The sequence below is a fragment of the Vanellus vanellus genome (genome assembly GCF_965231255.1).
Source record: "Vanellus vanellus genome assembly, contig: HAP1_SCAFFOLD_63, whole genome shotgun sequence".
Lineage (NCBI taxonomy): Eukaryota > Metazoa > Chordata > Aves > Charadriiformes > Charadriidae > Vanellus > Vanellus vanellus.
The window spans coordinates 738,105-754,808 of record NW_028127298.1 but is presented as its reverse complement, the minus strand read 5'-3'; the positions used below and the strand labels follow the sequence as shown (position 1 = coordinate 754,808).

At 51.4% G+C, this 16,704-nt stretch overlaps 1 protein-coding gene across 1 annotated transcript; it reads right to left on the bottom strand.

Annotated features, from left to right (window-relative positions):
- Positions 1 to 9,286: 9,286 nt before the first annotated feature.
- LOC309685360 (inositol 1,4,5-trisphosphate receptor-interacting protein-like 1) lies at positions 9,287 to 10,669 on the bottom strand (the record flags this gene model as incomplete). The annotated part of the gene is made up of 1 exon (XM_082501136.1): positions 9,287 to 10,669. One exon carries the CDS (start codon positions 10,667 to 10,669, stop codon positions 9,287 to 9,289), a length of 1,383 nt encoding a protein of 460 aa, XP_082357262.1.
- Positions 10,670 to 16,704: the final 6,035 nt, after the last annotated feature.

The following is a 16,704-nucleotide window of genomic DNA, read 5'->3' as shown; positions in this document are numbered from 1 at the left end:
AAGGTGAAGAAGCCCAGGTGCGTACCAGGCTCTGCTGCCCATCTTTCACCACTCGGACACTGCTCTTGGTCAGCCGAACTCACGGGCGAGGGACGGTGAGGGATAGTGCTGCGCAGGGCTTGGAAGTAACTCCCGAGGGGCTGCCCATGGAGTGCTGCTGTGTGGCACAGGGCCACGGCGCACCTCCTGTACACTCGCGGGGCGCTCAGGGTGTTACCCATGGGGATAAGGCGCCAGAGCCCTCCCACAGTCACTGCCAGCAGTCGCTCTCTCTTCTGGGCTATAAACCATTCCTGGCCAGCTGTGTTCCCCAAGGAAAGGGGAACAGCGTCATGCCTCTTCTTCTTTCGTGGGTTTATCTGTGCTTCTGACTCTTTCGTTATAGGTGCCGATTTCCTGTTACTGCCTGAACCCCTGTGACTCCCGGGCTCCCTCACTTGATACTTGATGGGATGGTCCCATATGTAGACCGGACCCAATCTGTAGGGAGGTCTGCTGTCTTCCTGGGGCCAGAGTTAAGGATATCCGGAGGAAACTCCCTAGCCTAGTCAGGCCTACTGACTACTACCCTTTATTGATCTTTCAGTTAGGTAATGATGAAATTCTAGGAAGGAGCCTGAGGGCGATGAAGAGAGACTTCAGGGCCCTGGGACAGCTAGTTAAGGGATCAGGAGCACAAGTAGTGTTTTCTTCTATCCCAACAATTGCACAGATGGATGAGAAGATTAACAGGAAATATCAGCTGATCAATGCCTGGCTCAGAGACTGGTGTCGTCGGCAGGATTTTGGGTTCTTTGATCATGGGCTGCTTTTCAGGACACCAGGCCTTCTGGCAGCAGACGGAAAAAGCCTGTCTCAGAGGGGGAAAAGGGTCTTAGGGCAGGAGTTGGCAGGGCTCGTTGACAGGGCTTTAAACTAGGTTTGAAGGGGGATGGGGATAGATCCAAGGTTGCTAGCAAAAAGCCTGAAAGTGGGGTGCTGGTACTAGACTTGGAAAAGACAGGGGGCGTAACCGGGCTCCTTAGGAAGATGTCTGGAGATGGCAGAACTTCAGCTCCCTCCAGTAAAAAGGAGAAAGGACCAATAGCCCAGCTGAAGTGCTTATACACTAATGCACGTAGCATGGGCAACAAACAGGAGGAGCTGGAAGCCATTGTACACCAGGGTAATTACGATGTAGTTGCCATCACAGAAACATGGTGGGATGACTCCCATAGCTATAGTGCTGCCATGGATGGCTATAGACTCTTCAGGAAGGATAGGCAAGCGAGGAGAGGCGGGGGGGTGGCCCTGTATGTCAGGGAGTGTTATGAATGTCTTGAACTAAATGATGGTGATAATGGGATTGAGTGTTTATGGGTAAGGATCAGAGGGAGGGCTAACAAGGCAGATATTGTAGTAGGAGTCTGTTATAGACCGCCCAACCAGGATGAGGAGGCAGATGAAATATTCTATAAACGGCTGGGATAAGTCTCAAGATCGCGAGCTCTAGTCCTCGTGGGAGACTTCAATTTGCCGGACATCTGCTGGGAATACAATACAGCAGGGAGGGAACAGTCTAGAAAGTTCCTGGAAGGTACTGGGGATAACTTCTTAACACAACTAGTGAAAGAACCAACTAGGGAAGGTGCCCTGCTGGATCTGTTGTTTGTAAACAGGGAAGGTCTTGTGGGGGATGTGATGGTCGGAGGCCGTCTTGGCAACAGTGACCATGAAATGATAGAGTTCTCAATTCTGGGAGAAGCAAGGAAGGGGGTCAGCAGAACTGCCACCTTGGACTTCCGGAAAGCGGACTTTGGGCTCTTCAGGAGCCTGGTTGACAAAGTCCCCTGGGAGGCAGTCCTCCAGGGCAAAGGAGCCCAGGAAGCCTGGATGTCTTTCAAGACGGAAGTCCTAAAGGCGCAGGAGCAGGCTGTCCCCGTGTGCCGTAAGACAAGCCGTCGGGGAAAAAGACCGGCCTGGCTAAGCAGGGAGCTAGTGTTGCAGCTTAGGGAAAAAAAGAGGATATACGGCCTTTGGAAGGAAGGGCAGGCCACCCAGGAGGATTACAAAGAGGTAGTAAAGCGATGTAGGGAAAAAATCAGAAGGGCCAAAGCTCAGCTAGAGCTAAACCTGGCTTCTGTTGTCAAGGACAACAAAAAAAGTTTCTATAAATATATTAGCGATAAAAAGAGGACCAAGGATAATATCTGTCCTCTAGTAGATGGGGCTGGTAACGTAGTAACCAAGGATGAGGAAAAGGCTGAGGTACTTAATGCCGTCTTTGCCTCAGTCTTCAGCAGTAGGACCAGTTGTTCCTTGAATTCTCCGACCCCTGAGCTAGAATACAGGGATGGGGAGCAGAGTGAAGCCCCTGTAGTCCAAAGGGAAATGGTGAGGGACCTGCTTCAGCACCTGGAGGTGCACAAATCTATGGGGCCGGATGGGATCCATCCAAGGGTGCTGAGGGAGCTGGCGGAAGTGCTCACCGGCCCACTGTGCATCATTTATGAACAGTCCTGGATAACTGGGGAGGTCCCAGCTGACTGGAGGTTGGCAAATGTGACGCCCATCCATAAGAAGGGCCGGAAGGAGGATCCAGGGAACTACAGGCCAGTCAGTCTGACATCGGTGCCTGGGAAGGTCATGGAGCAGATCATCCTCAGTGCCATCACACGGCACATGCAAGAGAACAGGGTGATCAGGCCCAGTCAGCATGGGTTTGTGAAAGGCAGGTCATGCCTGTCAAACCTGATCTCCTTCTATGACGAGGTGACCCACTTGCTGGACAAGGGAAAAGCTGTGGATGTTATCTACCTGGATTTTTGCAAGGCTTTTGACACCGTTTCCCATAGCATTCTTCTGGAGAAACTGGCTGCTCATGGCCTGGACAGGTATACTCTTCGTTGGGTAAAAAACTGGCTGGATGGCCGTGTCCAGAGAGTGGTGGTAAATGGAGTTAAATCCAGTTGGTGTCCAGTGACGAGTGGTGTCCCCCAGGGATCGGTGCTGGGGCCCGTTCTCTTTAATATCTTTATCAACGATCTGGATGAGGGGATCGAGTGCACCCTCAGTAAGTTCGCAGACGACACTAAACTGGGGGGGCATGTTGATCAGCTTGAGGGTAGATTGGCTCTGCAGAGGGATCTGGACAGGCTGGACAGATGGGCTGAGGCCAATGGTATGAGGTTCAACAAGGCCAAGTGTCGGGTCCTGCACTTGGGTCACAACAACCCCATGCAGCGCTACAGACTGGGGGCGGAGTGGCTCGAAAGCTGCCTGGCAGAAAAGGACCTGGGGGTGTTGGTGGACAACCGGCTGAGCATGAGCCAGCAGTGTGCCCTGGCAGCCAAGAAGGCCAACACCATCCTGGCCTGCATCAGGAATAGTGTGGTGAGCCGGACTAGGGAAGTAATCATCCCCCTGTACTCGGCACTGGTGAGGCCTCACCTCGAGTACTGTGTTCAGTTTTGGGCCCCTCACTACAAGAAGGACATTGAGGTGTTGGAGCGTGTCCAGAGAAGGGCTACAAAGCTGGTGAAGGGTCTGGAGGACAAACCTTATGAGGAACGACTGAGGGATCTGGGGTTGTTTAGCCTGGAGAAGAGGAGGCTGAGGGGAGACCTTATCACCCTCTACAACTACCTGAAAGGAGGTTTTAGAGAGATGGGAGCTGACCTCTTCTCCCTGGCGGCAAGTGATAGGACAAGAGGAAATGGGTTCAAGTTATGTCAGGGCCGGTTTAGATTAGATGTTAGGAAGCATTTTTTCACTGAAAGGGTTATTAAACATTGGAATAAGCTGCCCAGAGAGGTGGTGGATTCACCATCCCTGGAGGTGTTTAAGAAAAGGGTAGATGAGCTGCTTAGGGACATGGTTTAGGAGTGGTGGTGTTTTTATCAGGGTAGGTTAATGGTTGGACTTGATGATCTTAAAGGTCCCTTCCAACCTCACTGATTCTATGATTCTATGATTCTATACCCACAATAAAAGGATATTTTCTCTCTCCTGACTGTGTCTGCCGTACGATGTTCTGGACTAGGCAGATGTTTTGTGATGAATGGTATTGGAGGAGTTTGGGATCATCCCTTGTCCCAGAATCCTTTCCAGGGGGCATCAGGGCTTAGTTCAAAGGCTTTAGGAGTCTCACCAAAGCAGAGAATCACACAGAGCGGCTGAGGTTGTGGAGACTGTGTGAGACTTGTGGAGACTGGTCCAACCCCTCTGCTCAAGGAGCATCACCTAGATCCAGTAAAATATATCACCCCAAGATTAAAATACTGGTTTCTCATGTGCGGCTGGAATATCCTGTCTTGTAATTGGTGCCCCTTTCCTCTGGTCCTCTCAGTGCACACTCTTTAAGCAGAGCCTGGCTCCCTCTTCTTGTTTCCTTCTCAGCAGGTGTTTATACACATTGATAAGACACCCCACCCACCCCCACCCCCAGTCTTCTCTTCTCCCAGCTGAGGAGTGCCAGCTCTCACAGCCTCTCCTCACGTGGCAACGAGAAGGAGAATTTTCGCGGGTCCCCTTTTGGAAAATTTTGGAAGTCCTTCCTCTCCAGTACGAAATTTGAGACGTTAGTTTTCATCTCAGATACTTCATGAGCTGTGTGGTTTCAGTTTGGTGTAGAAGTGCCAGAGCACATCATTAACAGGGTGTTAATTGGGCAGTTCTGGCCATGAAGCTCCTTGGAGCACTAAGCTGGACACCTGGAGACTGCACCTGTGTGTCAGCCAGGCTGGATGCTTAGGGTGCAGCACAGCAGCACGACAGCCACTGCTCGAGCGCGTGTGCACTGGCGACTTGCCCCTGAGCATCCTCGTGCCCTGAGGGTTTGGACCTCTCGGGTTGTCCTGACAAAAAGTTATTGACAAAGGTATGAAGGTGGTGCAAGGAAGAGCTGTTGGGAGAATCTGCCACCATCCTTCTCCTGGTGGGAAGGTGTTGGCAGTGAGAGCTCTATAATGGGGGACATTGCTTATCGCTAGCACAGCAACCGAGTGAGGAAGGTGCTCCCATTTACCACCTGTAGGATTTTGGTCCAAGGCATTACAAGGCTGCACTCTACATTACACCCCAACTTCTCCTCTTATTTGACATCACTTGTTCATATCAGATTCTCGAGTTCTTGTATTTCAGGTATCTTCGACAAATACCTGCATCTTACCCAGAGGAGACGGCACTGGAACAGTGTTGCAAACTCAGCATCCCATTGAAGTTCCATCTGAAAAAGTGCATGCCACAGCTCTCCAGTCTGTGTGGGCAATTACCCCACATCAGGGTATCAAACCCGGAGTAATGTTGCTGAAGGAGCTGGAGCAACGCAATGTATCACTGGAAGGAGATGACACTGATGCTTTTCTCCCCTGTCACAGGTTGGCTCCTCGGGCTTTGTAGTCTTGTGCTACGAGCGCATGCCCTGGGTACAGCTCTGACACACCAACACGCAAATACTGAGATTTGGTCAGCCTCTACTGTCACTAACTCATCTGCCTTTTGTATCAAGGGAAGATGAGCAGCTGCAGATCTTTTGGTACCTTGTTTCTGTGGCATACCAACCCCAGCAGCTGTACTGTAGAACTACACTGTGCTATGTGATTTTGGTGTTAATGTCTCTCATTGCTCTCTCTCCTGAGTAGGTAACGGCTGTTATCCGCCAACGAATATCACAACCCCAACTGATGGTGGACTGTTTCCTCCCTCGACGTCAGAAACGCTGCTTCGACTTTGAAAACACACATTGTTCCAACATAACCGATGAAGCAGCCAGCATGAAGCAAGACATGCAAAATTCTCCAGGACAAAATGCATCCAGTGAAACAACCCACTGGTGGTGCCCGGCTGGCTGAGGGGTTTAATTTCTTGACAGGAAGAATTGGACACCTGATTCAAAGCATTACTGTAGAGATGTTTATTCATTTTGCTACGTGTGTTTATTTCATGCTTCTGTAAATTACTCTGTATTACACCCCGCATGTTTGAATGAACATTTCCAACTTTGTCAGCTCCAGGAGAAGCGGTCTCTTGAGCGAGGGGGTGGAATGTGGGAAAGTAATGGAAGATTGGCGAGGAGGACTGTAAACTCACCCAAGTGACTTGCACCTGGGGTGAGGACAACACATCTATCACACTAATTGTTGTTCAACCCTCTGTGCTCACAAGTGGGATATCCGCACTTAGATAACGTGAGCCTGGGATGGGCTCAGGGACACCTTATTGTCCTGGTTTGAGCGACACAAGACTAATTTCTCTTCTAACACTTGGGAAAACTGCACTTTTAGAAGGCTCCAGTGTCTGAATTTGTGAAAATAGTGACTTTACAGCCAGCTGTGGTGTGTGGGTCTCAAGGTCTCAGTGTTTTCGAGCTCGCCAGGTGCGTGGATGAGGAGCAGCGAGACCCGGGCACTTGACCCAAGCTGGCCAACAGGATTATTTCATACCATCAACGTCACACTCATTATAAATTAGAAAGTTTGCTGCGAAGTTCTCTCTCTCCCTTGATGGCTGCCATCCTGAGAACTTCGTGCCCTGGTGCCGGAGCCCTGAGGCCTTCCCTTCCTCCTGAAGCCGTAGCGCTCGCAGTGTCCCACATTTGCTGTCCACTGCTGGGAGTGCACAGCTTCCTACTGATAGAATTGGCTGAGTATAATCTTTGCATATTCTGTATTGGTGTCGGGATCAATATCAGTTCTTTAGTGCTGTTAATGTTAATTATCTAATCTTATTCTATTAAATCTGTTTATACTTCAGCTCTCGGGTTTTCTTGTTTTTCCCAATTTCCCTTTCCCAGGTGGGGAGGGGTCATCAGGTGATAGAATGATTGTCTAAATGACAACAGATTGTTATGGGTCTCTCAAACTATAACAAATTTGGTGCCCAATGTGGTATTGTAATGGGTTTGGCACTCAATGTGATATTTTGCACTTAATTTAAATAGTGCTGGGAGAACTGTAGGTTTTAATTAGAAAATTCTGAAGGGTTGAAGTTTTAAAAAGATTTGATTGGATTCCTTGAAAAGTCACTATGACTCTGTTGGAAAGGTTTTGAAGGAACCTGGTCAGAGTTCTCCGCTATCTTTGTATAAACTTAGGTCAGGAGCTATGGGAGCTGTGGGGGAGGTCATTGCTCTTTCTCTCTCCTTTAGGGCAGCTTATCGTTTCTCAGTGTGGACTCAAAAACATTGCCTTGTTATTTTGTGTGGCGGTATTTTGCTATGTTATCGGGTCGTTTGTAATCTTTCCGTTATTTGTCACTTATATAATAGCACCTCGAGAATTGCAGTGGTCAGACCCATCTTGGGACAGTGGGAGTCCTTTGCTGACCATTGTGCATTGGGTTATGTTACGGGTCATTTAGCAAAGGAGAGGATGTCTCTTGAGAATTTAGATGTACCGATGTCATCAATAGTAACAGTTTTTGAGAGTTTGGAATACCCTTGGAAACTTTTGATTGTTGTACTCGGGTTAAGTTTTGAGGGTTTGATCTTTTTCATTGGCTGGATCTGCGGCAGAGGGAAACATCCGGCAAAGACCCCGCCGACTCCTACCGCTCACAGCTGCCAGCGGCCTCTATGGCAGGCGGTGATCACATCCAGACTCCGCTGGCTCCTACGACAGCTCCCGCTGCCCTCCTGCTGTACACCGTACCGGCACAGCCCCCGCCAGCCCCCCCGACGGACATCCTGCCTGCACAGCCCCTGCCAGCCCCCCTGATGGGCATCATGCCTGTGATGAAACAGGAAAAAAGGACTTCACTGAGAGGTTCAAATTAACAATGTATTTGGACTTCACTCACAGGTCCAATACGTCACTATTGCAAGTTGTGTGTGTGCGGTGGCGATTACACTATTGCGGTTTAAAAGACATTAGTGGGATCCACTATTGCTAATGATCCGGACAAGTGACAACACAAACCACAAGGGCGCTAGATATTAATGCCTTAGAAGAGTGCACCAGTCACAAACTCAATCGCATGCCCTATACCGTACGGATGTTTCTTAGTCACTTACCCTCTCGCTCTCAGGTGAGGTCGCTCCATCCCGGGGAAGTTACCCTGTACAGCGTCCTGGATGGGGGGGGCGGATCTCCGAGGGGCCAGCTGTATCCTTGGAGGATTCCCCATTTGTCTCCCCAGACCCTGCGGTTTATATTTCCTGACTCGGTGAGGGTGCAGGATTATGCCCGAGTGGATTACACTGTCTGGGATATTTCCCTCTGGTGGTGCCATAGCGAAGTCTCTGTTGCCAGTTTGTGATGTCCGGCGCTCAACGTCACGGGAAGAGTGGTGGGATGGGACTCGGGGCATTTTGTTTGTTAAAGGCCATTTGGTTTTGGTTGTTCTGTGCCATCTGGAGATAAGCCCGGGCTGAGCTGTTTTGCAGCTCCCCCCAAGTTCTCTCTGCACAGCCAAGGCACGGCGGGGATGGAGCTGAGTGGGATGGCAGCTCCCTGCCTCTCACCTCTTGTGCTCTGAAACCGGCTTGGCTGGCTGCTCCCACACAGAGAGAAGGGGCTGAGTGGGGCTGGGAGGGCAGGAGGTGGTGGCGGGGGCAGCGGGCCAGCAGCCGCAGGGAGGTGGTTGTGCAGGTGCCGCGAGGGTATGGAGAATGAACCTGGTACTTGTACAGGAGGCAGAGCCCTGCTCGGCAGTCGTGACACTTCTTCCCTGTGCACAGGGCTCCCCACTCGGGCAGGGTCCTAGCCACCCCACAGGGGTCATCCAAGGGCTGTCGGGCTACCAGGGCGTGCTTTGTGTATGGCTCCCAAGGAAGGCACTGCAGACTCCCTACCTATGGAGCCATCCAGAGAGCTGTGGAGGGGGACAAGTGATTGCCATTGCCCCAGTGCTGGAGCAGAGACAGGTGGCAGCCTTAGCTCCACAATCAGTGAAAGCAGAGCCACCGCATCAGCTCTTCAGCAAAATGCTCCGCCACTCTAGGGCAGCCGAGCGCTCAGCACCTATGCCCGCCTTCCCCCCAAAACCGATGCCCACACACGCACAGACGCACGTTTGTGTGTGAAACAAATGATTTATTGACATCTATGTACAGAGTAAAGCTCCGCGAGGGACAGGGTGGTGGCTGGGCCCATGGTAACAGGAGTCTCTGTCGCAAGGCTCCTTGCAAGGGCGACTCCAGCCGCATCGCGTCCCACTCCCCAGAGTGCGGTTCTGCTGCAGAGGAAAGGTGTGGCAGCAGTTCCCAGAGCCGACTGAGTAGCGTGTTGTGCGTGCCCAGCGTGCTCAGTTCCGCAGCACCAGGGGAGTATCTAGGGGACACTGAGAGCTCTGTGCGTGAGGAGCTCTTTCAGTGTCCGTAGAAGAGCAGGCTTGTGAGCCGATCTTGCAGCTCATCGGCCTCACGCATTGCCTTGGCGTGGGCGGCTGGGTCGTGCAGCAGGCGCTGGAAGAGGTTGAGTGGCTCCGCTGTTTGGAGGGCTGGGGGCAAGACGATGTCCTCGGGCATGTTCTCATTAGCAAAGAAGAAGTGGTCGAGGCGTCTGTCGTGCAGGCAGCCGCGCAGGTACCACAGGATATCCTGCAGCCGCATGAGGAACTCCCTCCTGCTCCAGCTCGACACGGGTAAGGTGTTGAGGAGGTGCATGGCAACCGTCTTGAAGATAGCGGTGGAAAAGCTGGTGCCCAGCAGGATAGCGGCAAAGAGCTGGAGGCATTTGAGGTGGGCGGTGTCGTGTGGGGCCTGCCTGGCCACATGCCTGAAGAACTTCACCTCTGCCACCGCGTAGCTCTCTACCCACGTTGTGCTGGGGGTAAGGATGGCCTCTGTAGTCTCCTGGCTGCTCAGGAAGATGTCTGAGTCACCTCGCCGCACCCCAAACGTGATGTCAATGAGGATGCTTTTCCCGGAGGCGTTCGTCAGCTGCAGCTTGCAGGAGCGGCTGGAAGGCAGCACCTTCATGCTGTAGTGCTGCGCCTGAGGCATCTCTTCCCAGGCTGAGCTCACCAGGTTCTGCAACCACTGGGCGGTTTTGTGCACATCCAGGTAGGAGCCGGTGCAGAGGGTGCCGAGGAGGCTGGCAGACGGATTTTTCCTCAGCTCCTCCTCCTGGGGGTGGTGGAGGTAGAACGGCGTGTTCTCCACCAGCTGATCCCTGCTGCAGGTACACGCCAGCTCCACGCGGACGCGGGAGTTCTTTGCCGGCATCTCCGCTGCAGTGCCCAGCTCCAGGTGGAAAACGTGCCCACGGGGGGGCTTAAGGGGCACAAGCAGGTGGTACACAGCATCACGCCCACGGGGACTCCAACCTTCGAAGGCGCTGCCCACCCCGATGGCTGGCTGCAGGACCGGGAAGAAACTGTTGGACAAGCGCTCTTGCAGGACAGCCAGGAGGTCGCCCACCAGCTCCTCCACCACGCGGCTCCTGTAGGCCAGGCGCTGCACTGACGACCGGATGCGCTTTGCAAACCTCCCAAACACACGCTTCTCATAGTCGCCAGAACCTTCTCCTGCACATTGTTCGTTGCCGCACTCTGTGCTGCTGCTGGAGCTCTCCTCCTCTGCAGCGCTGCTGCCTGGCTGGGGGCTCCTTTTGCTGAGGCGCCGGCAGAGCCTGAAGATCAGGACGAGGACTGCAGCGAGCGCCCAGACCTGCCAGTGCTGCAAGGCAGCGAAGAGCAGGTCTCCCCAGGCCGAGGCACTCTGCTCCATGTCCTGCAGCAGCCGAGTCATGGGCTGGCTCAGCTGCTGCGCGTGCTGCCGCATGTGCCCGCAGGTGGCCTCACCCAGCTCCTGGCAGACCATGTGCAGGAGCTGGAGGATGCTCTGCACGAGCAAGGTGAGGAAGGTTGTGTCAGCCATGGCCTGTGGGAGGAGGGAGAGAAGGGGTTTAGTGGGGCTGGGAGGGCAGGAGGTGGTGGCGCAAGGGCCCTGCCGCTGCACTGCAGGGAGCTGGGGGCAGGCAGGAGAGGGGGCGAGACAGCTGGGGGGCAGCAAGGCCTGCGCCCAGCCCGGGCGGTGGCGGTGGCAGCGTGCCCGGCCCCAGGCGCTCCTGCCAGCGGCTGGGCCCTTGATGCAGGATGAGAACCCACCCCCCCGGGGGCCCGCCGTTCTGCCCGGGCCCCGCTCCGGCTCAGCCTCCCGCCGCCTGCGCACTCACCTCTGGCTCAGGCTGTGCTGGGGCAGCGCTGCCTGCGGGCGCCTTTTATAGCTGCCCCCATTGTGACGCGGCCCCTCTGATGTCACAAGCACCAGAGCGCATCACTGGCATGGCCGCCAACCAGCCCCCCCGCCTCAGCGCCTCACAGCTGCCCCCGGCAACCAGAGCCCCGACAGACACAGAGTACAGGCCCAGCCGGCAGGACAGGGCTGCCAGTTGCTCTGCTTCCACTGCTTTAGCCGCCCCCACAGAGCATTTGCCACTGTCCCGGAGTCAGGAGAGAGAGAGAGTCTTGGCCACTTTTCTCCTTCAGCAACAGCTAACGCCAGCTGGATGGCTTTTCCCTCTGCAGATTGACTCCGCTCACCTTGTCCTTCAGCAGCTTCTGCCACTCGTCCTGTAGGACTCCACACCGCAGCATTCCACCTTTGATGCTTTCCTACAGTACGACAAGGCCCATCAGTAACCAGAGCATGCTGGTTCTCATTAGCTGAGAGAATGAGAGTTCATGATATGGTGGAGCTTCCTCAGCACGTGTCACCACCTCCTCTGGTGGCACCCCAAAGGCCTTGCCTTCGGGCCAATTTGTGATCACTTCTACCATTCCTGGGCAATTAGGGTTTCCTAATAACATAACCATCAAAAGCAAATTAAGGGGGGAGAAACTACCAGATTCTAAACTTCAGTACATTCGTGCTTATTTCATGCTTATGTTCATTCTTCAGTATATGAGTGCTTATGTACATCTCAGGCTTTATTCACTTAAGTAACTTTATTAGCCACACAGCAAGGAATGCTGAATGGAGGGAAGGTTTTTTCATAGACAGAAATTTATTTTTCACTTCACAGGAATGGATAGAGAAAAAAAAAAAGAATACCTGATGACATTTCCTAATGTGGTTAGACATTGAGATGAAATGATGAAATCACTGTGGATTTTGGCCTTTCACTACCTGACAGGTTCACCAGATTTATAACTGACAGTTTAGTGATTGCTTCTTTGCAAAATTGGTTCTGTTTTACCTCAAACCAGGACATTCCACCCCTTATTCCACACCATTTGCATCTTGCTCAGATTACTATTACTTTTATCTATCAAATTTACACGCACACAGATTATATATATGATATGGATACATGCAGGTCACTTATCTGTGGTTTACGTTTATATACAAAAGTTTAAGCCCATTTAGTTCATGATTGCAGGATCTCATCTCAGGGCAGGAAAGATGGTATGAAATTCATTCCGGTTCGTGCCCATGGGTAGCATGTTCATCTTGAAGAGCTTGCTGGACACCACTTGATGAAGCTAGCTCAGGTTTTATCACCCCTGTGTTATCCTGAAAAACACTTATTGAACACTGTTAGTATTATGTAGTGATACAGCTCAGGATTGAGTATTCTCACCAAGGGTTAAATTCCCTTGGGGTACACATTGAACTTCTCCATCCTTCAGCATCACCCACCAAGTACATCCAGGTCCTTGAGCAAAAACAGTCCCACGAATGGGTTTGCTTTTGCCTGAAGCAGGAGAAACCCAGTTTTCCCAAACAAATTCCTTTCATGCACCACAGGGACCTTATCTCCTCCTACAGTATGTAAAAGGTCTGATTGAGCAGGACCAGCTCGATTGATGGATCCCCTGGTGTTAATTAGCCAGGTAGCTTGCTCTAAACGCTTGTCCCAATTTTAAAGGTTCCACCTCTTATAGCTTTTAGGGTGGTTTTTAGCAGTCCATTGTATTGCTCAATCTTCCCAGAAGTGGGTGCATGATAGGCAATATGATATATCCACTCAATGCCATGTTCTTTTGCCCAATTACTTATAAGATTGTTTTCAAAATGAGTCCCATTGTCTGACTCAATTCTTTCTGGAGTGCCATGTCGCCACAAGACTTGCTTTTCAAGGCCCAGGATGGTATTCCAGGCAGTGGCATGAGGTATGGCATAGGTTTCCAACCATCCTGTGCTTGCTTCCACCATTGTAAGCACATAGTGCTTACCCTGGCGACTCTGAGGGAGTGTGATGTAATCAACTTGCCAAGCCTCCCCAGACTTATATTTCAGCCATCGTCCCCCATACCACAAGGGTTTTAACCATTTAGAGTGCTTGATTTCGGCGCATGTTTCACAGTCGTGGACAACCTGCACAATAGTGTCCATGGTTAAATCCACCCCTCGGTCACGTGCCCATTTATATGTTGCATCCCTTCCTTGATGACCTGAAGTGTCATGGGCCCACCGAGCTAAGAATAGTTCACCTTTATGTTCCCAGACCAAGTCTGTCTGGAAAATTTTAGCAGCCTGATCCGCTTGCTGATTGTTTTGATGTTGTTGTGATGGCCCGACTCGTGGATACATGGGCATCTAGGTGACGTACCTTTACGACTAGGTTCGCTAGCCAGTCAGCAATGTCTTGCCACAGTTCAGGAGCCCAGATGGGTTTACCTCTGCGCTGCCTGTTGCTCTGCTTCCACTGCTTTAACCACCCCCACAGAGCATTTGCTGCCATCCATGAGTCAGTATAGAGATAGAGTATTGGCCACTTTTCTTGTTCAGCAACATCTAATGCCCGCTGGATGGCTTTTACCTCTGCAAATTGACTCGATTCACCTTGTCCTTCAGCAGCTTCTGCCACTCGTCCTGTAGGACTCCACACAGCAGCTTTCCACCTTCGATGTTTTCCTACAATACGACAAGACCCATCAGTAAACAAGGCATACTGTTTCTCATTATCTGAGAGTTCATTATATGGTGGACCTTCCTCAGCACGTGTCACCATCTCCTCTGGTGGCATCCCAAAGTCTTTGCTTTTGGGCCAATTTGTGATCACTTCTACCATTCCTGGGTGATTTGGGTTCCCTATTCAAGCTCGCTGCGTGATTAAGGCAACCCACTTACTCCAGGTAGCACCGGTGGCGTGATGAGTAGAGGGAACTTTACCCTTGAACATCCATCCCAGTACTGGTAATGGGGGCGCCAGGAGGAGCTGTGCCTCAGGACCAATTACTTCTGAAGCAGCTCTAACTCCTTCCTATGCTGCCAAGATTTCTTTCTCAGTTGGAGTATAGTTGGCCTCGGAGCCTCTATATCCCCAACTCCAGAATCCCAGGGGTCGACCTCGAGTCTCCCCTGGTGCTTTCTGCCAAAGGCTCCAGGTAGGGCCATTGTCCCCGGCTGCGGTGGAGAGCACATTTTTAATGTTCCGTCCAGTTCGGACTGGTCCAAGGGCTACTGCATGCACAATCTCTTGTTTAATTTGCTCAAAGGCTTGTCGTTGCTCAGGGCCCCACATAAACTCATTTTTCTTTCGAGTCACTTCATAGAGAGGTTTCACAATCTGACTGTAAGCTGGAATATGCATTCTCCAGAAACCCACAACACCTAAAAAGGCTTGTGTTCCCTTTTTGTTAGTAGGTGGGGACATAGATGTTATTCGGTTAATTATATCCATTGGGATCTGGCGACGGCCATCTTGCCACTTAATTCCCAAAAACTGGATTTCTCGTGCAGGTCCCTTGACCTTACCTCTTTTAATGGCAAAACCTGCTTTCAGAAGAATCTTAATTATTTCCCTACCTTTGTGGAAAACTACTTCCGCTGAATTACCCCACACAATGATGTCATCGATGTATTGTAGGTGTTCTGGAGCTCCACCCTTCTCCAGTGCAGTCTGGATCAGTCCATGGCAAACAGTAGGGCTGTGTTTCCACCCCTGGGGCAGTCGATTCCAGGTGTACTGGACACCCCTCCAGGTGAAAGCAAACTGTGGCCTGCACTCTGCTGCTAAAGGAATAGAGAAAAAGGCATGAGCAATGTCAATTGTAGCATACCATTGGGCTGCCTTTGACTGCAGTTCATACTGAAGCTGTAGCATGTCTGGCACAGCAGCACTCAGTGGTGGTGTAACTTCATTCAGGCCACGATAGTCTACTGTTAATCTCCAGTCCCCGTCAGACTTTCGCACTGGCCATATAGGGCTGTTAAAGGGTGAGCGAGTTTTGCTGATCACTCCTTGGCTCTCTAGCCGGCGAATCAGGTTATGGATGGGAATCAGGGAGTCCCGGTTGGTGCGATACTGTCGTCGAAGCACCGTGGCAGTAGCAATTGGCACCTGCTGATCTTCAACCCCCAGCAGTCCCAAAACAGAAGGGTCATCTGAAAGACCGGGTAAGGTAGACAGCTGTGTAACATCCTCAGTCTCTACAGCTGCTATACCAAAAGCCCACCGATACCCTTTTGGGTCTTTAAAATACCCTCTCTTGAGATAGTCTATGCCAAGGATGCGCGGAGCATCTGGACCAGTAACAATGGGGTGTTTCTCCCATTTATTCCCAGTTAGGCTCACTTCAGCTTCTAATACAGTCATTTCTTGAGATCCGCCTGTCACTCCAGAAATGGTGACAGTTTCTACCCCTTTATGATTCGATGGCAATAGGGTACACTGTGCACCAGTGTCCACCAGGGCTTTATACTTTTGTGGCTCTCATGTGCCAGGCCATCGAATCCACACAGTCCAATAAAGTCGGTTGTCCCTCTCCTCCTCCTGGCTGGAGGCAGGGCACCTCTACTGTTGACCGTAGTACCTACGATTAGCAGATCGGTTCCTACCTGGTCCGTAGGATCGCCTACTGTAGGTTGGAGCAGCCTTCTTCCTGTAAGAATCCTTTCTCCTATCTGCTTCATTTTGCAGCTCAAGCACCCGTGCCTGTAGGGCTGAGGTAGGTTCTCCATCCCACTTCTTCATGTCTTCTGCATATTCACAGAGGCAAACCCACAGGATATCTCGCATCAGCTTTGATTTGTCTTGAGTCGGAGGGTGGTTTTTCTCTTGAGTAGGAGGGCGTTTCCTCTTAGCAGCTGCAACATGAGTCTGTACAGGGAAAGCATGGAGTTTTTCCTCCACCTTGGTTAGTTTATCAAACAGTTTATCGGTTTGCTCAACTAATCTCTGGGTCATTTGCTCTATTTTCTCAGTCAGTTTCTCAGTCATTTTCTCGGTGGTCACAGTCAGCTTTTCTATGGCTGCCACAGAGAAGGGACCAGAGAGACTGTCTTCATACTGTCGTACCTTCTTAACCCCTTCATTTACAGTTGGTGTGTCAGTATCGGATCCTCCCCAGACCATTGTTGACAATGTGTGGGAATATGTTGATGGTGCACTTTGTACAAACTTTTTGAGCAGAGATCGTTTGCATGGCATTTCATCAGGGTCTACTGTCGCTTGCCCATCACTATAAATCACCTCTCGCACAGGCAGTTCTCTCAGGTACTTCATACCTTTTCCCATGTTGGTCCATTTACTTGGACGGCATTCGATATCGTCCTTGAAGGGATACCTGCGCTTTATGGCTGACACCAGTCGCCTCCAGAGACTGAGAGTGCTTGTCTTTCTCCCAATTTCTTTATCAATCCCTCCATCCTTGGCCAGGTTTCCCAATCGCCTAGCTTCTCTGCCATCTCAATCTACGGTATCTGCCCCGCTATCCCAGCATCGGAGCAACCAGGAGACAAGTGTTTCGCCTTCATGACGACTAAAGTCCTTCCTGATACTTCTCAGATCTTTCACGGAGAAGGATTGAACAACTTCCTCTACATCTGAGTCCTCC